The sequence below is a fragment of the Lathamus discolor genome, chromosome Z (assembly GCF_037157495.1).
Source record: "Lathamus discolor isolate bLatDis1 chromosome Z, bLatDis1.hap1, whole genome shotgun sequence".
In the NCBI taxonomy this organism is placed as follows: domain Eukaryota; kingdom Metazoa; phylum Chordata; class Aves; order Psittaciformes; family Psittacidae; genus Lathamus; species Lathamus discolor.
In genome coordinates, this window is record NC_088909.1 from 76,908,233 (window position 1) to 76,931,620 (window position 23,388).

A 23,388-nucleotide genomic window follows, 5' to 3' on the forward strand; every position below is an offset into this window, starting at 1 on the left:
GAACTTCGCTAATTGTTTTTTACTGACTTGAAAATCCAGCCACCCTCCAAAGAAACTGAGTAAATATTTGTTGTTTCCTCAGCAATGGTGCACATTCTGAATAGTGAACCCTAAAGTTTTCTAATATTGAAAACTTTATACTGATTTCTTATTATTAAGCACTTTGACAAAACAAGCATGTTCTGTGGTCAGAGGTCTTTGATGTCTGTCATGTTGTTTGTTGGTTGCATTGCTAATTCAGAAAATGCTGTTTTTCAAAGAGGATTTCCTGACACTACTGCAAATCAGTGAGGTTCTACTGCAATGGGTGAATAAAGCCAATGTCAAAAGCGGAGAGTAGAATGCAACATTTAAAATAATAGGCTGCTTTACACAGTTACTAACCCAAAGGCTTACATTTTGTTTGCAAGCATAGAACTTTATTTCTTGAGAGCAAGGGCCTAGATTCTGTAAAATATGTGAGAATATTTTAACTTGCAGCTCTTGGAATCTGCTCCAAACCACTGACGTCAGTGACAGCTTTTCCAGTGTCTCTTGAGCACCCATGCTGACTTCAGCATATACCTAAACCAAAGGTCATGCTCAAGCGTTTTTCTCATTGCCATTAGTAGGGTCTTTTTGCTGGAAATGACACTGCTTGGGTCACTGAGCACTGCACTGGACACACAACTGGGAAAAGTACAGGGAGGAGTGGCAGTGTCCTCCCAGAAGGATGGAACCAGTGACTTTGGCTAAGATTTTAGGAAACTTGCATGTAGATTTCGGAGACTTGTTTTTCTAAACCCCTCAAGTCTTTCCATCTTGGTTTGGCCCAATTCTGAATTCCTTTTTACCAGAATTAAATTATCAGAATCAGGACCTCTGACTATGTATCATTCAGTTACCTTAATTTTTTTTCTCCTCATATAATCTACTTACACAGTTTTGTGAGTACCTACATATATATATATATATATATATATAAAAATAAAAGATATATGTATGTAAAAATATATAAGGATATGGATATAGAGACAGACATAGATACAAACACACACAGATACTGCATATATTAATAATATTTTCTCTTGAAGCAAGGCTTTTAGGAAGGCCAGCAGGGATTCAGAAACCAAGAAGAGCATTTTGCATTTGCTGCTAGTGCAATTTATTATTTTGTAAATATCAAATAAAAGGGTTGTGGCTGCTGCTGGGGACTAATGTTGAGGAGCAGTAGCTGAAAAGAAAAACAATACGGGGGTGTGGGGCTTGTTTTGGATTGGTTTTATGTTGAAATTTGTTCACTTATAACAAGATTGAATTTTCCAAGAAACATGGATTGGGGGTATTTTTATGATAGATTATTGATAAATCAGAATTTGGATTTGGTGCTTGATGACTGTACGTTTAATCAAAAATAACATATGTTTTTCCTTTTCTCCCTTCCTTCTTCCTTTCTCAGACACAGTGCTAACATAAACCTGCACCGTAAACTGTTGACCAAAGAACTGGATGACATGGGCCTGGACACCTCACAGCCTTCTCTTAGTAAGGACCTTCGTGATGAATTTTTGGTGAAGATATATGGCGCTCAGCATCAGATGGGGCTTGACATAAGGGAAGACACCTCCTCACCTGCTGGTACTGAGGATTCCCATATGAATGGGTACGGCAGGGGCATATCAGAAGACTATATGGTCCTAGACCTGAGCACCACCTCCAGCATCCAGTCCAGCAGCAGTATTCATTCCTCAAGAGAATCAGATGCAGGAAGTGATGAGGGCATTCTCCTGGATGACGTCGATGGGGCAAGTGACAGTGGGGAATCTGCCCACAAAGCAGATGCCCCTGCCTTAGCTGTAGGTATGGGCACTGATGTCCCAGGATCCCTCATGTTCAACAGTGTTTCGGTGAGCAACGGTGGGATAATGTGTAACATTTGCCACAAAATGTACAGTAACAAGGGGACCCTCAGAGTGCACTATAAAACAGTGCACTTGCGAGAAATGCACAAATGCAAAGTCCCTGGGTGCAACATGATGTTCTCCTCTGTCCGTAGCCGAAACCGGCACAGTCAGAACCCCAATCTGCATAAAAACATTCCCTTCGCTTCAGTAGATTAGTTCAAGGATGGACACAGCATAATGCCAGCTCTCAGAGAGGGCCCACCACATCTGAACTGCCATATACGGTCTCCCTTTATATATATATATATATATATATATATATATAAAATATACATATATATATAATCTTTTTCTTTTCTAACAAAAGAAAGAAACACCAGGTGCTTTTTTTCCCCTTTGTTGGTTGTTGGGTTGTTTTGGGGTTGTTTTTTTTTACATTTTATTTGGGATAGAAAGAAAATGGTGGGATCTTTAATTTGAGGGAACAGACCCTTCACAAAAAAAAGCTAACAAAATCAAGAAACAAACCCACAGAAAACTTGCAGTTGTCCCTAGTTCTACTAGAATGTTCTTGGTCATCTCCAAAAGGACAGTTTGTTTTACTCGTGACTTTTGCCTGAAAAAAGAATGAAAAACAACAACAACAAAAAAAAAAAAAGCAAACAAACAAAAAGTGAAAAAAAAATCTACTTAGTTGTCTTTGTGTCTTCTAAGCATTGGGGATAACGTTCTACTAAGCATGGCTGTTACACTTGTATATATATATTGAGCCTTGACAGGCCTATGATGTAAAACAATTGTATTGATGGTGGTTTAACTCTTATTTCTTTGCTTACTTTTTCCAGTTACATTCAGATGTTAGATAAACAGGAAAAATAGTTTGCTGGCTAGTCCTACTCATTTATGTTAGCTTTAATGCACATTTTTAAAAGAACCACGGTCTTGTTTTAACTACCTGCTAGATATAAGTAATGCAGAGGTGCTGGCATGCTTTACAGTACCTGATCTAATACAGTTTTTTTGTCTTGTACTATTACATAAATCCAGTCATGCACTTTTTCGTACACTACAAGGGGATGTGTAATAATATCCATGCTTTTTTTTTTCCTTAAACTATTGCCATATTTTCAGTAAGTGTCTTTAAAAAATACACTTAGATAAAAGTGGTCTGGTCAGTATGAGGGCATGAATGCCAAACAAAGAGTGTTAGTGTTTAGTGTTAATACAAAAGTGCCAACTTTGCACACATTTTGAAAAAAGAAAATGTAGTTATTCACCATTACCACAGTTGTAGTTTTTGGACTAGAGGAAAAAATACTTGGGAGGAAAAAAGGATAAAGTGAAACACAGAATTCTTGGTGCTTTTGTCAAGTGCCAATTATTACTAGAAACAATAGTGCATCCTCATTCCTTATAGAGTACATTACATAAAAGAAAAAAAAAATGTTTCATGTGAATCAGCGGAAACTTTTTTCTTTTGTCAAACATGCATAATATTTGGGGATATAAATGCTGATACTACTTGTCACAGAACAAAGATGAATATAATTTTGTGTGCTTCTTACTATGGCCTGGATTTTTTGTGGTGTTTAAAAAAAATACAAAAAGAACCGGGAAATAATGTTAACTATGTTGTTCTGTAAAGTTGTCTTTTTTGCAGTGGAAATTGCTGTAGTATGATTAAGGCATGTTTTATAGAAGCAATCAAAAGAAAAGTAATGGCAGAAGCACTTAGAAGCTCTGAAAACATATGCTGGACTATTTATTGGGTAACTTTCCCTTTGGATAAAATTAGGGGCCAGAAAAAAAGGATCTCTAATTGTGTTAATATTTTGTGTTTCACCAACATGGTTTGTCAGAAAATAATAATCCAAGAAGGACAGCAAGAAAGGGAGTAATAATGGACAGGGAGAAAGAGCAAGCAGCTGAGAAAGGCAGAGAAAAAAAGAGGCTGTCCTCTGAATCTTTTGTTTCCCGTGTTTACACATTGCTTGAGCTGGTAAACCACACTGGCAGCCTGAGTTACCACAACATACTGACTAAGTGATGGTATTTACTTAAGTTCAGTCTACAGCCAAAACCATTTGGGTGTGTGTTGTAGACTCTTTTCTTTACAAAGCCAATAACAAAGCAAAAACAAACAAACAAACAAACAAAACCACAAGGGATATTTCAGTGTACAATAAAATATTCCCTCAGTGAGAATGTGTTCCTTTTCTGTATTGCTGACCCAGAACATTATTCTTCTTAGCCAAGAGTCAGAAATGCTCCATTGTTTCAGCTTGTCATTCGTTTGATTTGCTGTGCATTTTGCTTATTCTTACCTTTATGTCCACTTGAGTACTTATGTTTTCTAGAGGAAACTCTTAATATGGATTTCCTCATTTTTAGTACTCTTTATGCATTTCAGTATTCTTGTTTCCAAAAGTAGGAATCAATAACTAATAAATCAGTGTTTGCAGTTGTAGCAAATAAAACTCTTTCTAAATGAATTCTCACTATGTTCTTATGGATTACAAACTTCTGATAATTTTTTTGATGCTGTACACTGATGAAGCCCAGGAAATATCTGTGGATCCCACAGAAACTGTAAGGAAAATTTACCTTCTGATTTAACAAAAAAGAAACTTTATAGTGAAAAGCTGTAGCAGTTTCACAGACTTTTTCTTTCATCTTTTTTATTTTTCCTCAAACTCTCAACTACTTTGCCTTATTAAATTGAGTGATCTGCTTTGCTTTGTTTTATGTTGTGCAAGCTCAGTGTGTTTGTGAGAAAGGGAAATTAGTAAGGGTGCATTCTTCTTAAACACATGGACCTTTGTAGTGTTATCTGTACTGAACTCCAGTCCCTCCTCCCAGGCTATTAAGACAAGGAAGATGGAAAGTCTAAAAAAAATCCCCAACAAAAACTGAATGGTATCTACAGAAAGAAAACCCCACTGTTTTGTAGTGTGTATGATATAAATAAATATCATTTTTAATGAAAAACACATTTGAAGTATATAAATAATTCCTCACTGAATGAATCACTGTTCTGCATTGTCATTTCACTCTGTTTCTGTTAGAGGTCAAATGGTTTTGGTAAACTTGTTTGGAAATTTAAACATCATCAGTAGATAAATTCATCGGATGAATTACATAGGAAAAAAAATAATCTGTTTATTACACAGAATGAAACAGACCATTCTGAAATGTAAAGAAGCAGAGACAAACCTCAAAAAAGCATTATAAGCTCTGCAATCCTACTTTTATGGCATCCTAAACTTCATTCAAATTTTGCTTGAACTAGGTAGGAGATATCATCTCTGTTTTGTGGACAAAATATTACTCGTCATTTCTAGGTGAATCAAGCAGTTTCTGCAGTGCTAGTGATACTAATGTCAGAATGGTCTTTGTATTAGAAGGGCACTTACACTTACATTGAATTGAATGGCATTTCCCTCCTTCCTGCTTACCATGCACCTCCATGAAAATCTGTGTATATCAGAATTGTTCCTGTGGTGGAGTTTGTATCACCTGAAGTTATCTGAAAAATCCTTAAAAGGGCTGTGTTGTAGAAGTTTGGCTTTACCAGCAGAAAGTAGCATTTCTGGGTGATTTTAGTAGCGACCCAGACTGCAATAAGCATAATGACCAAATATCTCATGTGTCCAGCACATGGCATGGCTGTAGTTGTGTGATGACAAGATACATGTTGTGCAGTTGCTTATGCCATCACAAACCTGCAGGTATCTCTTCGGTTTCCAAATCTTGTCAGTCAAAGCTTTTTTACAAGAATTAGACCAATTTTGAGGAAGCGATTTTTCATTTTACATGGATTTTGTTGCTTCTTGTTTGTTTCTTATAGTTTTTACGGTCAGTCTTTTCACCTTGTTTCACTGTTTTGTTTATTCAATGTAGTTGTATTTTTCTGTAAATATCAAGAAGTCTTTATCTGCATTTAGGAAATAACTCTTCGTACTGAACCTCCTTTGGGATCAGAACTACTTCTCTGGAGGTTGCTAAGCATTTTTCTTAGTTTTGGAGGGGAGGGGGGTGGGTCAGGAAAGCATGTGATACTGGTTAATCACTAGGTATTTTTGAAAAGCTGTATGAGACAATTTTGAAGGAAAACAGCACAGTCAAAGTACAAAAAAGGGAACCAGGGGTTTTAATACCATCGGTAGCCCCTTCTCACTGTTTAGTCATGGACAGATCACATCACTTACCAATTTGTGCTTCAGTCTGCTAAAATACAGCTAATACTAACATGATCTTCCCCACAAGAGTGCTCCTGTGAGGACTAACTAGCTGGTGTTAGTACAGAGCTAATTTGAGTCATAACTATTTTTGCGCACTTTACAATATTTAGTCAGTTTTTCTGAGCTATAACTCAACCAGGTACATTTCATTATGACTGAGATTTTAACTTTGCCTCTTAAACTGCAGCTGGCTCCATGGTGACACTGTAGTCATCCACACAAAGTATAAGCACTCAGTCACTGAGTCACAACTCAGTTTGACAAAATGTGGAAGATACAGATTAAAAAGCCTATTAGCACATAAACACTACACTTAAAAATCTCTCAAAGGCTTTTCATGACTGAGCTCACAGAATTTGTATGTTTCTTAGGGATCTGTAGATGCTTTACAGAGCAGAAATTGTGCACCATGTTTGCTGTGAGTGTATCTACTTACTTACACCCCTCCCTCCCTCCCTCCCTCCCTTCCTTCCTTCCTTCTTTCTTTCCTTCCTTCCTTCTTCCTTCTTTCTTCCTTCTTCCTTCCTTCTTCCTTCCTGTAAATGAAAGTCTACTTTGTCTGCGTGTTTCAGAACTTTTCCATCACCTATGTATGTGTTTCCTATACTATCCCCCACCCCCCCCACCCCCCCCACCCCCCGCCAAAAAAAAAAAAAAAAAAGGGACAGTTTAGGGAAAAAAGTAGTCAGGTTCTACACAGTAAACTTGCTGTCACGGGTGACCAGCACCTCTTTTGATCTGGTGCAGTGCAGCTAATAGGAAGTGAGGCTACTGGAATCCACTTGAGTTTTCCCTGAGTTTTAGTCTTCAGTTAATACAGTTAAGGATCTAACATGGCTAAGTATATGGGGTAAGAATGTGCCTAAACAACAAGATAAAGAGCTGTGTGGGTATGGGGAAAGCTCAGAAACATAGTGATTCAAGGTCTGATCTGTTCCAAAGATAGGAACCATTTACAAGACCAGAGATTTAGTTCAAAAATTTCTCCTTCAATGTGTACTATATTTTAAAATCAAAGTGCTTGTTTTGGACCCATTTTCCACACAGTTGTTAGGAATGTCAGCTGTCATCAGAAAACATGACATCTTTTCAGATATGTATTTATACTCTAATTCTGCAGGAATTTCATGGCATCATTAGTGGCAAGTGAAGGAATAAGGGAGAGAAAGCGATCTAGGAGTGCGCACATGCTGCTCTGAATTTTTTGTGCCAGTCATGTGAACAGACCTATTACTACTTCTTCTGTCCCCAGAATGTTTTTGTCAATTTTCTCTTTGGGTTGTGGTAACAAAATTACTCTTTCTATTTCAAAAGAGACACAAAGGTGTCTGTACTGAGGGCAGGGAGGCAGCAGGAGTTCTCTGTGGGGAAAAGGTGAGTGACAGACACATGACAGCAGCTGGTGTATGTCAGTTTCTTATTATTATTTTTTCTTTGCTACTTTGCTGCTATAGTAACTCAACAAAACAGTGACTGTAGTGCCACTTTGCTAGATAACCATCAGTGTATCCTGCTGTCAACAGATGATGAGTTGGGCTTTTTTCCCCCTCTTCTAGGGACATAAAAGGAACTTTTTTCCATACTCATTTCTACTTTACGAACAGTGTAACATCATATGATGGACTGAACCTTTCACCCACATGGTTGCCCAAGTACATGTCTGTTCCAGTCCCATGGTTTCTGTCTCTTCTTGCCAAGCAGCATTATCACTGCCTTTAAAATGCCCTGCAAGAGTGAAGCAGCAACTTTTTTACATAAGTAGTATTATCTTGGATCTGTAGTTAACCAGTCTTATGTAGCTTGTTTTCTCTGGTTTTCATGATGTTGAATGACAGCTTTGATTTTTTGATCAAGATATTGATCATGTGTATGCCGATAATGTTGCTGTTGTTTGGCACTGGCACTGAAAAGAAAACAGTTCTGGACCACCAAAGGGTTAAAAAATGGACATGTTTTTGACAAGTCCTCTTGACTTTTGCCAGTATTATTGTTCATTATGATGACACTGTATTTTTTTTAAATAGCAGTTGTAGTTGTCATAAAACTATTTTCCCATTCCTCTCCTTTAAAGTGTGATGTTGTAAATTCATGTGACCTTTCCTGCAAAGAATAAATATTTCTTTTTTTATATAAGATCTCAAGACAAGGCTTGGTTTGTAACAAATAGTGGCCCATTACAAAGCAGGAAAAAAAACCTGAGCTGAGCAGAAAGAAGCTTCAGTTCAATTTCACCTCATATCTTTCTAATAACTTACTTGTCACTTTATTACCTTCCAGTAATGTGAATGCTGCTGACAAGACTGTCACACTAACAGCAGACAACACCCTCTCTTCCTTAGCTCCAGCTCTCCTGGCTACTTATTGCACTGGCCCTGAAGGGACACAAACTAATAGTGTGCTTTCAAGTTCAGCACTTGGCCATCAAATATAAAAGGATGCGTAATTGCCTATTTATCCCCTGTGAAGGGGAAATTGAGTATAAGAACCAGGCTTTCCCTCCCCATACCTTGACATGCACACACGCATGCACACACACATCTGCAGTGAGTGAAGGGAAGTCCCACCTGGAGCACTTCGATTTGTCTTTGGGAAGCCCAAGGCTGCCACTGGCTGCTCTATCGAGCTATCACACAGACAGTAACAAGACGGCTTCTTAACAAAAGATCAGCTGAGAAATACTGTCTGTGATGGCACTTGTGTCTGCTTATGTAGCAACTAATTGCCTTGTATTGGCATAAGCCATACTGTGCCTGCTAGAAATAGTTGTGTGAATTTGCTTCAGGGCTTGCTGTGTAGGCTCCATGGCAAACAGAATATGCAGTCTTTTTCTGGTTTAGCCCATCCCTTCGCAAACTTTAGGGCAATACCATCCTCTCGGATTTCTGTGATGGATGCCAATTCTAGGCATCCTTTCTGCAGTGACAGGAACATCTCCTCCTAAGGTCAGTGCAAACCTCTGAAAAGTGTTAGTGAAACATATCTGAGACACACTCTGCTGCCTCCACACAAGGAGGAATTTTTTTTCTGATTTATCCCTTTGTTTACAAGAACACTGCCAAAAGTACAAGCTCCAGAAGCACTTCTCAGATGAGGCCATCAGGTAAGAGAGAGTTCAACAGTGAAGTCGCTTGGAAGCAAATACCATGTTTTAAGAAATTGTAAGTGCACAAAGGCCAGTGTACCTGGCTTCAGCCACTCTCCTTCCTTTTTATTTTACGCTCACTGCTGAATAGCAGTTGAGAATCCAAGTAGGCAGAGGAGCAGCTGAAGCACGCTTTTCCTGGCAGGGTCAGCAGCATTCCTGTGCTGAGATGATACACCACATCCTATATGAGCCTGTGAGAACTGGGCACTGTGGGCTGCTCAGTGTTGGCAGCCAGTGCAGCAGCAAAAAAGGCAAAGACTGTGAGACCTAAACACAGCCATTTTGGTGTTCATTGTTTTCCATATCCTTGGATCAATTCATGGCATTAGCGGGCTGCAGCTCGTCGTTGTAGGTTCCAGGTGGCACTACTATTTCCAGTGCTGTGTGGTAATTTGATGTTTGCTACAAAAGAGGTAATGGTACCCATTATAAATATGCTGAGGCTTTTCACCAGTCAAAGGTCACTGATCTTTTCCCTCATTTTCCTTACAAGTGTATCAGAAGCTGTAAGGGTGAAATCAGCAGACGATTTCCTGAGGCCTGTTTGTGTCAGAAGCATAAAGGCTGAGCCCAAATTCTGCTCCCCTGTCAACCCCATGTGCACATGGCACTGACAGAGGTGGGAGCAGTTGGATTAGCTGACCTGCAATGATGAGCTTGGGCAGGCCTAAAAGCTTTTCTATACCATTTCTGAGGCTGGCTGTGGAAACCGAGGACTTTCTGATCAAATAAACCGTTTTGAGTCGTGTGTGTGTGTGTGTGTGCGTGCATGAGCGTCCAAGTGTGTGTGTGAGGCAGACTGAGAGGGAGAAACAGACACAATGTTAGAACAAAGAGACTTAAAGGTTACAAATGTGCAAAAGATTTCCATCAACTTACCTATATATATATGTATTTCCTCTTATGTGCTTAGAGCATGAGAAGCATGATGTCTAATGTGTACAGAGGTTTATTCAGATGTTCTACAGATTTCATTCACTGCTCCTTTCAAACCTTTGGAGAAAAATACTTCAGGAAAATAGAAAAAAAAACATCCAGGGCAATTATATTCCAAGAGAAGAAAGAGAGAGCAAGACTAGCTAAGTGATGCATAAAGATTTCATAAGGCATCCATTGTCAAACAAAAGGTTGAGAATGATCACGGGATAATGCATAGTTAGGATGGCATCAATAGTTAATCACAAGCTGTCCACTTCTGTCACAAAATGCAAGAGGCTGTGAACAGTGGTTCTGGGACACCAGTGGCACTCGTGCGTGCACATCTGCGCCTGAGTAGGGTAATGTTACACAATTACCACATCCAGCTCAAGACTTTGACATGCAGTTCACATCACTGTCCTTCCTCACCTCCTGCATTGGAGGGACAGAAGGTGCTCTCTCCATCACCACTGTGAAATGGTACAGTAGCCACTCAAATTGTGATTCTAGGGATGTTCTTCTTAGTCTACCCGATGACCTACTGTGTAAAAAGAATCAATTAAGCTGTACAAATTCAGGCTGATTTCTTTGTTATTTTTCTACCATACTTCTATGTCTAGATATTTTTTTAACAAACCCTTGTACAATCTGAAGTGATTTTCTCAGTTTTCCCATTTTGTTCACGTATCCCCACCCCTTCTCCTCTCATTCAGAGAAAGTCTCTCATTAAAATTCACTCAGAAAAGTAACACATCCTCCTGATGTTTGCCATTTCAGAAAGTTTTATGCATTCCATCTGTGACAATGGTCACCATTTGTAAAGTGACAAGATGAATAAAATGGCCACTGTTGTGTATGTGTCTCATTTAGCTATTTATAAATATGAAATTCAGCATGCTGCTTTTTCTTGTGCAAACTCTGGTTCCGTTCTCATGTGGGGCTCCTTTCCCAAATAACACAGCATTTGTGTTCTCAGTTCATGCCTCCTGCCTGTCCTCCAGTCTATAATAAGTGTTCCAGTGCAGTGTATGTGCAACAGGTGTGCAAATAAGCTGGTCTCGGCCCTGAACGCATTCAAAATTTACCCTGGATGAAGGTCCACACACTTTTACTTACTGCAAGCAGCTCACTGCCACCTGTTTGTACCTATGAATATCTCACTGTAGTGTTCTTATACCTGTGGCCACAGGGGTTTAGAGATCTTTTGTTTTGCTGAAGGCTCTTGCTCACTGGCACAGTTTTGATGGAAAAGGTAAAACATGGTGATTTCCTATGTAGCCATCTGCTGGTTTCAGTTCTCCTGAACTGGAAAGATGGGAACCTGACTGGGGGTTCATGCAGATATGTAAGCCGAGATAGATAAACTGGATTTGAACCTTCATGTTTTTGGGAGTCTGAGGGGCATGGCAGTGAGCTCAGCCACAGAGGCAAAAAGCCTGGAAATCCCTTTCTCAGTGGGCATGGGAGGGCTCTCACAGCCTGGATGCAACTTCTCCCCGTGATGCTCAGCGATGTACCAGCTGCAGTGAGAGGGCTGCTGCGTGGAGAACGGCGAGCTCGCTGCTGGCTCACAAAGCCAAGCTTGTTCCAGTGGACTTTGTCAAGATGTGTCCTGGGGTACCCGCGCCCAGGCATGGGAAAGCGTGGAGTCGGGGCCTGACAGACGGTTTTACAAAGGCCCTTCTCTGTTTGGAATAGGTGAGGCTTTTTATTTTCACTGTTTGTTTTCAATGTGAGCAAAATGTGAATGCTCTGCTGTCCTGCCTGCAGAACCAAAGCATGCACTATGGAATATAGCTGTACAAGGGGATACGAAAAACTGCATCATGTTGATCTAATAATTGTGACATTGGTAGCTTCATAAAAACTGTATGTACGCTAAACAAGTTATTTCCATTAGTAGTCTGAGGGAATTAAAAGTCCTGTTTTTAATTTGACATTTCTTTTCTTGTCTTTTCTGTACTGTAACTGTCCTACAGTATGTCTTTTGCATAAAATGCATAAGGTTTTGGGGATATAAATGGAGTTTTACTCATACTTTGTCCAAATACCTCTTGTAATTTGTATCAAAATTCTTGTACAATTTTTATATTAAAGATTTATCAGTCACTGACATTTCTGTCTCTTTGTCTTTTATTTCTTCATTTTTTACAGATTCGAAAAAACCTTTTCATGGAAAGGTTTATGGTCATGGAAAGATGCTTCACCTGCAAAGCCTGCACAAGGCCTCTTGTATTTTGAGAGCTGCATACTGCGTTTGAAAGATTTGCATATTTGCCAGAAATTGAAGAGATAAAAGCTTTTTGGGGGAGATATAATTTCTTTCTCTGACTTGTACACATTTCCTCAGAACTGTCATCACTAGTTTGACATCTCTAGAGTCCTACAGTCTCACTAAGTTAGTCACCTAAGTGTCTGCAAAAACCTTTTAAGATGGACATTGCTCACGCTTGGGTATGTCTGACAGATGACGAAACTGAAGTGAAAGGTTCAAGGACACCAAACTCTAACTTGGTGTCCTAGCACAGGTCAGTCCCCCTTTTGCTTTCCAAAGCAGAGACACACAGCCCATTCATCTCAGTGTCTGAATAAGAATATTCTTGTGCTTTGAAACTGTCCAATGTGTCTCCCCACCAATGTTTGCTTGGTAACATAATCATCTAACCACCAGAGGATTCACCTTTGAATTCTTGTGATTTGCTTTGTGCTGCATACTGACAAGAAGAGGGTACGGTGTGGGGGGATGTTGTGAAGTCCCATTTGCAGGGCAGAATACTTTCTTTTTTAAGAAATCTTATTTTAGTTCAAAGGGACAGCTGTAGAAGCTGGCAACATATAAGCGAGATTCTTATGGGGTAAATGATTTTGGTTCAGTCTGAGCTCTTACAGGGCTAGTTATTTTCTACATACTGCACTTCTTACCAATAAAGAAAACAAACTAATCAAGAATTGTCTCGTAATGGGATATTTTTGTTCATGGCACCGTGCTCATGGGGACAGAAAGGCAACACTACAAGCATAACTGAGTCAATGTGTTGGAATATGATTCATATTAATTCATTCTACAATAGAAGAGCAAAAGACAACTCAGCTTGTTAAGAGCTGCAAGGTGCTTGCAAATAAGCCCTTCTCTAACAAGTTAGCTGGATTTGAAACAGCCTACTCAGTGTTTGGCAAGAGTCAATAAGCTTTTTGTTGCCTCACATTTTCTTATCAGCAGAATGGAGGCAAATGGAATCACCAGCTGAATGTGGACATGGGGTTAGGGAAAGAAATGAACGTGAAGGACAATTAACTAGCATTTGCTAAGCACTGTGAACTGTAAGCCTGAGGAAAGTGATTGTCTGGTTGGCAGATAATACATATTCTAATGGATTTAGTACTTTGCTAAGTTGTCACCAGGTCTATTCTTTTGCAGCTCTCCCAGCAGGACCTCAAGCCAGTTTTTGTACAAAACATTAGCTCTAAAAACAGGACTTCATCTTCTAATCCAGCTTCTTCCCCGATTTAATTCAGTTTATATGCTGAGAGCCATAAGCATATAGATACAGGATGTCTGCCACAGGTCCACTGACTAAAGGCTTGAGAGAGTCCTTATTCAGTTTGCCTGGTTTCCATCAGTCTGACATAAACAGACCAATAAGAAGCCAAATGCCTTTAATCTGTTACTGACTTGCAGTTGTTAGCTTCATGTCATTTATTTATATGCCACCCCTTCCCTTCCCTCTCCTTCCCTCCCCTCCTCTCCCTTCCTTCCCTTCCTGTGTCTTTCTCACCTTACGTATTCTTTCCCTTTCCTTTCGATGTCTTTTTTGTCTTCTTTTTTTCCCCTTTCCTTTTCCATTTTTTTTTTTTTTTTGTACTTTTCCTTGTTTCTTCCAAAATGTCAAGCACATTAACTTCTTAATTTTGGTGGGTGGGAAAAAGAAGGAAGCAAAAGAAAAAGTCAAGCAACTTTTGTTGAGGCATGTGGTTATCCTCCCATGTTATTAAATGTCATAGATGTGTTAATGTAGTTCTACATGGAAGCCAAGCATAATTATAATCTTTTCATCTGTCATAACACATCTATAATTGTCATGAATTCCCCTAAAATATTTTTACCTTTTAGCAGAGGGCTTTCATACTGAGTGCAGAGATACTAGCAAGCACCCAGAAAGACTGCTTTTGGCACAGGTCTGAGCTAACTGCCTGTGCAAGAGCCAGTCGAAGCACACTGGGCCACTTGAAAACTTGCTGTCTGCTTATTCACCCCCTGCAAGTTGACAGTATGACAGTAGATTAAGTGCTACTGATTTAATAAAGCCACTCCTACAGTGATGTTGATATACCAGCAATGAGCAAGGGGTGGTAAGAAGAGAGGGGGATAAAAAGTACATTAGTTTGCCTGAAGTAATACTGCGGAAAAAACACACCCTTTATTGATCTTACATGAGGTGCAGTTATTTTTAAGTCACCTGACTCCTGCTTACCCGTATTCATCAGAGACAGTATAATGAACAGATATTGATTAGCTGGGGTAGCTGGAGAGATTTCCCAACAGTGCTAGTTCACATTGATAGGTCTCCAATGGGAATACACGGAAGTGCAGCCCTGCAACATAACTTATTGTGTTCTAGGTCCTTCAATTGATTTTGTTTGAAGAAAAAATACACAGTGGCTCTCTCGTGACCTTTAGCTGAAGCCTCTCTGTAAAGAACACAAAATGACAATCAGACCAAGTAAGCATTGCTGCTTACAGTCCTGTCTGTCATGGCAGAGCCACAGTAGAGGTGCTTCATGTATGCTGTGGTTTACGCAGGACCCCAGTGTCCAGCACAGCCCTGCTTTCAGGTGACAACTTCCAGCCATTAGCCAAAAAAAAAAAAAGAATAAAATCCTATTACAGCCTCTCTGTTGGCCTGGTGTTTCAGCTAGATCCAACTCTCGCAGCAATATGCTGCTGATCCTATGATAGCTCCTTCCAAGATGAAGTGTTTTTTCACAATGGCCAACACAGACGTTAGGAAAATATACTGTGAAAGTAATGCCATTGAACTGCAAATGCATCCCAGTGCAGCACTAGTCCCAGATGCTGGCTTGCTGAGAAGCTTCAATCTTTCTGAGCATTTTGCCACATAGTAGTCGTCAAATCACCCTTTCAAAGTTTCCTGTACTGCTTAGGATTGCTTTCTCATGACAAGCTCTTCAGAGCAGTGTGCTGCTGATGTGGGATGCAGATCCCCATTTTTAGCTCCACTCCTAATCACTGTAGCAGTACCTAGGGAAAATATCACTTACCAGTATGAAAGGTCGTGTCAAAGGGGATCACAGAATCACAGAATCACAGAATCCCAAGGGTTGGAAGGGACCTAAAAAGATCATCTAGTCCAACCCCCCTGCAAGAGCAGGGTAACCTACAGTACATCACACAGGAACTTGTCCAGGCGGGCCTTGAATATCTCCAGTGTAGGAGACTCCACAACCCCCCTGGGCAGCCTGTTCCAGTGCTCTGTCACTCTTACAGTAAAGAAGTTCTTCCTGATGTTAACGTGGAACTTCCTATGTTCCAGTTTACACCCATTGCCCCTTGTCCTATCACTGGATATCACTGAAAAAAGCCTAGCTCCATCATCCTGACACCTACCCTTCACATATTTGTAAACATTGATGAGGTCACCCCTCAGTCTCCTCTTTTGCAAGCTAAAGAGACCCAGCTCCCTCAGCCTCTCCTCTATCATGCTATCAGTATGGGGAAAAATGGATGCTATCAGTAAGGGGAAAAAAAAAGCCTAGAAGCAATTTATAAAGAAGAGCAAAATTTGCCACCCCAAAATGCATGTCTTAGAAGTCTTAGGAACAGTGCAAGATTTGCTAGTGGTCAAGCTGACTCAGACTTCACAAAATTAAAGGAAAAACTACAATTCTCTTTCACTTGGTAAATAAAGTAGGACCAAGCAACAACATTAAGATGCTTTCTGATGAATTAAAGAGGCTTTCAAGATCAAATGTGATTCCAGTATTTATCAGATTATTCATTTCCATAAGAGTCTGGACAGCACCAGTGCTACTTCCTCAAATCCAATGCAGCCTTCGTTTAAAGAACTGCATATAGTTCAATTGCCCATGGACAAGACAAGTTCAAATAAAGGCTGCCCGTACTTGCAGAGAAGGAAATAGGCATTTTTATGATGGTAGCTTAAGAGAGTTTGGTTTCCATAGCCAAGTAACTGACAGCTGAAATGTGACATGATTGTGCTGCATAAATATATGACAATGGAGCAAAGTGTAAACAGCAGAGAAAAAGAAGAGCTGTGTGTGTTAACAACAACAAATATCTCTATATAATCTTATGCTAGAAAGGAGAAACGTGTTCAAATGCTGGAGCAGAGACATTCTGTATCAGCCCTCTAATATCAGTAGAAGAGTCAAAATGAGAACTAGGTAGATGCAAAAGCAAGGGCTCGACTTCCTTACCATCTCATTTCATCTATGCCTAGTAGTGTTTAACCAAGTAAGCAGACAAGGATAAATTCAAGGCCTGTTGGTATTCCCATCTGTACCACAGTAAATGCGTTCACCTTACAAACTCATTCTGTTATGTCTTAAAAAATTATCTATTCTCTTACCATATCTGATGGTAATTTGTGCTTCTTACCAGCCATTTATCAGGCCAGTAAAACTATCCTTGTTATATGAAATACTTTCTCTCCAATATCATACTTTTATGCAGCTGCCTCTCTTATCGTTGTCTTTTTTAATCACACATTTTGAGATCACTTTAAGTTCTCTTGGTTAAAACATTTGATTGTTCAAATGTATTTTGATCATCTGTAACAGAGTTTGAATTCTTTCCCATATGCCAGGACTCACAGAGAAATCTGAAGTGCTACAATAATTATGACACACACTGTACGTTGCTGAAAGTGGCTTCACGTTATTGGAATGTTAGAAGAAAAAGTTTATAAGCAGTTGAGTGTGGAGGCTATGAAAGCTCTGGGCATGTGTAGTATGAAGTGATTTGAAATTGTTATGCTACCTACAGATTTTTAGAGAGCTTCAGTCTTTCAAGTCTTTTGTGTACAAGTGACATTAACAATTCAAAGCACCATCACAACTTCACATTTTTGTGCCCTACAATTCTAATTTTCCTTTTCCTTTTGTGTCTGTGTTCATCTTCAAATAAAGAATTTTGCAGGAACAAAATTATGTAAAATTTTAGATTTAAAATACCTAAGGCAAAGGACTTACACAAGGACTGTACTCCTCTGGAAGTTTTGTCCTAAGTGCTTCACAGGAGGTGTTGTGAACTGGAATATACTTCAGACCAATATTCTCATGCCACTTCTTACGGGGGATGGATAATAATATACCTTTCTCAATGATTTCAGAAAGGGGATGGGAGGTATCAAATATGCTGGTTGTCTGGAATATCTTCTAAGCCTTGAGAAAAGACAAAATTTGAAATTTGAATTTCAGAAAACTATTTCCTAGCTTCTGGGTTATTTTACAAGTTGTAAAACATTACAGTTGCTGTGTAAAATTTTCCGTCCTGTTCCCATGGCCTCTGGCGTCTATTCACATAACTTTACACTCACAGAGCTCCATTTTGACTGAGGTGTACTCAACCCAGCCTGGTGAAGGAAGGCTCTAATCAGAGTTTGACATGCCTGGAAGCTGGTTGGAAACTGGACTCTGCATCCTAGACCGGGCCTTGTAATTAAGGTCAAAAAAGCAAAGGTCAAACCTTTGACATACTACAGCAGTCAGTGTCCACTGATTCCAGTGTTATATGCTACATGAATGAAATGTAAACTGCAACTGGAGAATTTCATTTTGGTATATATACACTGCATATTGACTTACAAGAATTCAGGTCAAGGGATGTGCCATATTTCAAGTTTCTCTACAAATCCAGTAAGATATATCCTGGAAACTTTGTGTTTTCCTTAAGCTGGCCACAGCCCTGGAAAAGCTTTGCAGATCCTTCCTCCCGCACCCTCCAGCCATGTCTAAGACCCTAAAGCAGACATCTCTAAAAGACAGTAAATTGCCAAAATTCATGTGAACCTTGTGTTACTTTATGGCAAGCTCCAAGAGCTAAGCCATACAGAAAAGCCAGAGAAAGCTGTTAAGTCACAAAGCATTTGTCAGGGAATAAATTCTGAGAATGTTTTAGAAATGAATAAGCTATAGCAAGAATTTGCATGATTACAAATACCAGGGCATAAGAAAACAATGTCAACAAATGTGAGGGTTAGACTCACAGCCTCTGGATCAGTAGAAGTGTTAATTCACCAAGATCAAAGGGTCAAATACGTCTAATAAAACAAAAATAACGAGTAACTAAACAGCTTGCAAAATACAGTCATATGTCATGTTAAGGCAAGTTTTCAAGGAGGAATTTCTGGACACATTGAACTTTTGCTTTTGGAAAGGGCTTTTCTGTAAAACAGAAGATGAGAAAACTTCTTAATTCAAAGTAACACAGAAAACAGTGCTGACCTGTGAAATAGTTTAAGTCAAGCCATTAAGTAATCACAATCCCAATATAATCAGCTTCAGCTCTTCCAGAAAACAGTTGCTGAAGGGGGGGGGGGGGGGGTGGGGGGGGGGGTGAGAAAGGTGCTCATATGTTGTATTTTAAATCAGGAGGCTTTAAAAAAAAAAAAATCCCCAACAAAACCAAAACCAAACACTGTTCAAAGAAAGCATAACACATAAATTCCTAGATGTAGTGTAAAGATTATTTTAAGATACTGCAACTTCGAAAGTAAGAGAAGCAGAGAACAGGAAAGCCTGAAAAAGTAGACTGCTGTTTTCTTTCTAGTCTAGTTTCGTAAGGAAATGTGTGTTATGCCATCTGACTGCATGCTACCGAAATCCTGTTCTGCTGAGCTGTGGTGGAGGAGCACATTGCTGTCCAGCAAGCCTGACCCTTTCAGGGGTTTCCACAAGCCCAGCTCCACAAGCCCAGCATCCTGTTGCAGGCACTGTATGAGAGGCTGCCATCAGGAAAGACCAGCATTTTCCCAACACTGGATGACAGCAATTGCTGCTAATGTTCCCCCAGAGGTTTTGTTGTTATTACGTTCGGTTTCTTTTCCACTCATTATTGAGTCCATTATTGACATTGCTTGCTGTTACTGAAGCTATACCTCAAAAGCTTTGCAGAGAGAGTAGGGCCCATGAAGGAGGGCTAACTAGTAACCAGAAACCCAGCAAAATGCTGGTCCCTATTCTCTCATCATCCTTATATGGTATTGCAGCAGCAGGCAACTTGCTTATTATTACACACATCTCTGTGCCAGCCATGTGGTCTCAGCAACCCTTTCAGGAGTCAAGGCCTGTACGCTAAGTCATTAAAGCCAAATGTATTTTAATCTATAATTGTGCAAGATTTATTTAATTTGGGGTTTTTATTTATATTTTGATTGGGATTGTAATGTATTTTCAGCTCCCTATACCGAGATTTGTCAATTTTTACTGCATCTTTTAATTGTATTCTTCTAGTCCAAACACCAGCAGTTTTCTCAAACAGGCTGCTTGCAAAATATCTTTTGATTCAGAGAGGTAGTGAGCAAAAGACATGCATTTGCAGCTTTTACCTGAACTCCTTGAGAAAATAGCTTATTCTTTTAATGATGGGAAGGTGATGGGTACATGCTCTATATATGACATTGCTGAGGCTTGGCCCTGCTGAACCAACAGCAACAGCAGTTGCATCCTCTACCTTAAAAAGGAAGGTTGCTTTTCCTAATCCAGTTCTGCTACAGCAGCTTAACCCTCCTTTGGCCCTGCCTCTGGCCCAGATGTCTCTCTCTCAGCTGTTTGTGGTCACAGCTTTGCCCCCATTTAGCAGGAACTCAGGCAAGGGTGTGCAGTATGGAGGGATGCAGGAATCTAACACCTCAGATCCCCCTGCAGTCCACCTGCCTCTGATCTCCACCATCTTATGCCGTCTCATCTACTCAGCCCCATGAGTTTTACCCTCCATCCAGCTCTCAGGGCTCAGTGGGCTCCTCAGGAAGCATGATGCTGCCCTTTCATTTTGAAGCAGGCAAGGTGCAGGCAGGTCTTGGTTGTGACGCTGTTCCCATCACCTCAGGCAGATCCTGAGCTTTAAACTCTTGGGAGCTTTGCTGGTGTGCTCAGTGCCAGCAAGGCCCAAGTTTGGTCTGCAGTGCTGGGGAAACACTGTGGTAACACAGATTGAGCAAAGGATGCCATCAATTAAAAACATTTAAAAAATGTTAAAAATCTGATGGTGACCACCCTCAGAGCAATGCGTTATTAAACATTAGCGTGCAGCACGAATGCATGGGAGGGAGCTCAGAGGGACTGACCGGCTCTGCAGCTTCACCATGCGTATCCAGTAGTTCAGAAAGTAATGGAGTGAACATCCTTTCCTCACACCTTTTAGTAAGTCAGCTCATCAGCTGTGTTCACTGGATCCAGAGCAGGAAACTTGACAAGGTGCTTTGTACCAGGAAAGCACATCCAGAAAACTCAGTGTCAGGTCCCAGTAAGGGCAACTGTGAAGTATTATACAGATTTACCTTCAGTGTAGTTTAGAGGGCAAGCTGGGAAATCCAAGGGACAAAAACAGTCACAAAAAAAGCGATAATCCTTTTAGAAGGATATGTTTGCTGTGTGCTGCTTATTTATACAGAGCCTGTGCGCTTCTTGAAACTTTTCAGTCCTCGTGAATTTGAAGACATAAAGTTTTCGTTAACACAAATGAGCATGTTATATAACAAGATCCTGGGACTCTGAGAGTAGAATATTCCCTTGTATCACTATAAATGCTGGAATCTTAATAGAAACAAACTCTTCTTTTTGCTTTAATAGAGCATATAAATTAATGTTACACACTATTAATATTCTGCAGCAGGATTCCCATAGAAAAAAAACACGCTAACTTTCTGTTCAGAATCTAGATTTATAAGAAGGAAAACAAAACAAAAAATCCCTTGATTTTCTTCATGCAGCCACAAAAAAAGACAATCACAAAACACACAGACACTGGACAATTCCCTTCCCCAGCCCCTTTGTTTTGTTTGTGTTTTTTTTTGTTGGGCCTCATTTTTGGCAGACAGTGTTACTGGAAACTTGAAGGTGAACTGTGCCACTAAGGAACAAGTTCAGTACTGATGTGAGCTTAACACTGATTCTCAGTGATGGAGAACTTGCCTGTGCACACTGCTACAGGCCTCCATTTTGACTGAAGCCCAGAGTTATTATTCTAATATTAAAAAGCCGGAACAATTCCTCCCACTTAACGAAATCTGTAGGAAGCATATGCATCCCTGTATGTGCCCGAGGGGGAGAAAATGAGATTAAATTTGGCAAGGTGACTGCCCACTGCCTGTGACAGTACTGAGAGACCTGGTAATCCTATACTTAGAGTGAAGGCCTACCACTGCTCAGTAGGAGATCACCAGATTTGTCATAGCTCATGTATAAGTGCCGCAATCTAGTCTGTAAGAATCAAGTCTTTCCTGGCAATGGGAGAAAAGCGTGAGTCAAAATTCCTGTTCCTCTTCTGGTGTCTAGTATGCAAAGCCCCATTGGGGATTAGGCTCTTTAATGTCCTCCAATTCTGTTGTTAATTTGGATAAGCACTTAACCTGTTTCAAGATTATTTTTTTTAATGAGCACTTCCCAGCTATTTCATTCTAACAAAGTGGGATGAAAATAGTTCACATTTCCATTTTCCCATTCACAAACAAGCTGCTTGCCACCAAGATGTAATCATTTTCTTTTACCTGCCTAGGAAATACCACTGCTGAAGTATCTATGTAGATGGTATGTTGCCTGCAAAAAAATGGCTGAGGCATGGGCCTATTAGCCTGCTCATGCTGCACTAACGATTTCACTAATGCTTTACCCTCACATGATTGAACAGGGCTTCCCTCAGATGACTGGACAAATGAGAACAGATGATCAGCAGAGTTCATAAAAGTGAAATATCTGATAGCTGCACCCTGTTGCTCTTGTGTTGTGGGTGAAACTGCATGTAGATGGGTGAGGAGCAAGGGATAGGAAGATGACCGTAAAACAGCTCCTTAATTACCACATAGATAAAGCTATGCATCAGCGAGAAACTTGTTTTAAGATGTGTACATTGCCATGGGCACGACTGCTAAAGTCTGCTTTCACTTATGCTGACAGAAATCTGGAACAGCACTATTTTCAGACAAGTAACTTCAATTTGTACAAGTAGAAGTGAGACCTGAATCTGTCCCTTCAGTAGGAAAAAAGAGAGTGAGAAAACAGAATGCAACCTAATAAGACAAAGGGCATGAATCCCCATATTCAGGTGCTTAAATGATTCCTATTTCTTAGCACAGACAGCTTCCCTTCCACACTGCAGAGCTCTTTGCAGCTTCTTAGGAAAATGTGGGCACTGTCTGTAGAGTCTGGTCTTTATTATTCTTTTAACCTGAATGATCATTTCGCTTTTACCAGCTTATCCTGCACTAAGAAAACAAGAAGCAATAAATCTTCTTCAAGGCTTCTTGGTGTGGGGTGAATAAGCAGCGCTGATGCTGATTCTTTAAAAAAACTCATTTCTTGTAACGTAAGCCCTGCTGAAGATGGTCATGTCAACTGATTAGACTTTTTACTTGGCCATATTGATTCTGTTCTACACCGATGAGGCCCATAATGCTGGCTAATGTTATTGACGAGCCATCAGTCCTGCAGAGACGTGTGGGGCTTGCAGCTCTCTCCGAACCACAAAAACCTATCCATGGACAATGATGGAGAGGAAGAGGAAGATGCAAGCAAAGCACTCAGGCTGCTTCATTCGGCCTGTAATACATTAATGAAAGACATACACTCTGTGGGAAGAGACAGATGTGGCTCTCCAGAAGCCATTTATTTATAAAATAATTATGAATGCGCGGTCGAGTCATGGATTTTCATTACAGTGTGCATGTCTAACACTCTTTCTTTGTTCACGTTTTGCTCTAAATGAAATATAAAGAGAGAGTGATAGCAGCAGAGGCCTGAGGGAGGTTACTCTCTCCTTCCCTTTACTACCTTTTGTTAAGCCTCAAGAACAGGTGCTGTCTGGATTTGTCAAAGTAATGCAAAGCTGCTCTGGGAGGCACACTTCAGCTGTAACCAGAGAGGCGACCTGTACAGAAGCATGGTAGAAGGCAGCATCCCAGCTCACTAAATGCTAGAACTTGTTTGAACAATGCAAGAGCATTGA

At 40.1% G+C, this 23,388-nt stretch overlaps 1 protein-coding gene across 5 annotated transcripts in view; it reads left to right on the plus strand.

Moving 5' to 3' along the window:
* The window catches only part of BNC2 (basonuclin zinc finger protein 2), a 360,624-nt gene that overhangs the window by 334,129 nt on the left and 3,107 nt on the right, over window positions 1-23,388 (plus strand). For 2 of the 5 annotated variants that reach the window (XM_065661207.1, XM_065661208.1), the window contains exon 6: window positions 1,439-4,873. The exons of 1 other annotated variant lie outside the window; for it this stretch is intronic. In XM_065661207.1, coding sequence (XP_065517279.1) covers window positions 1,439-2,099 — 661 coding nt within the window. In that variant the 3' untranslated portion in view covers window positions 2,100-4,873. Of the gene's footprint in view, window positions 1-1,438; window positions 4,874-23,388 lie in introns of those variants that run through there. 2 more of the 5 variants (XM_065661211.1, XM_065661209.1) reach the window with 2 other exon arrangements.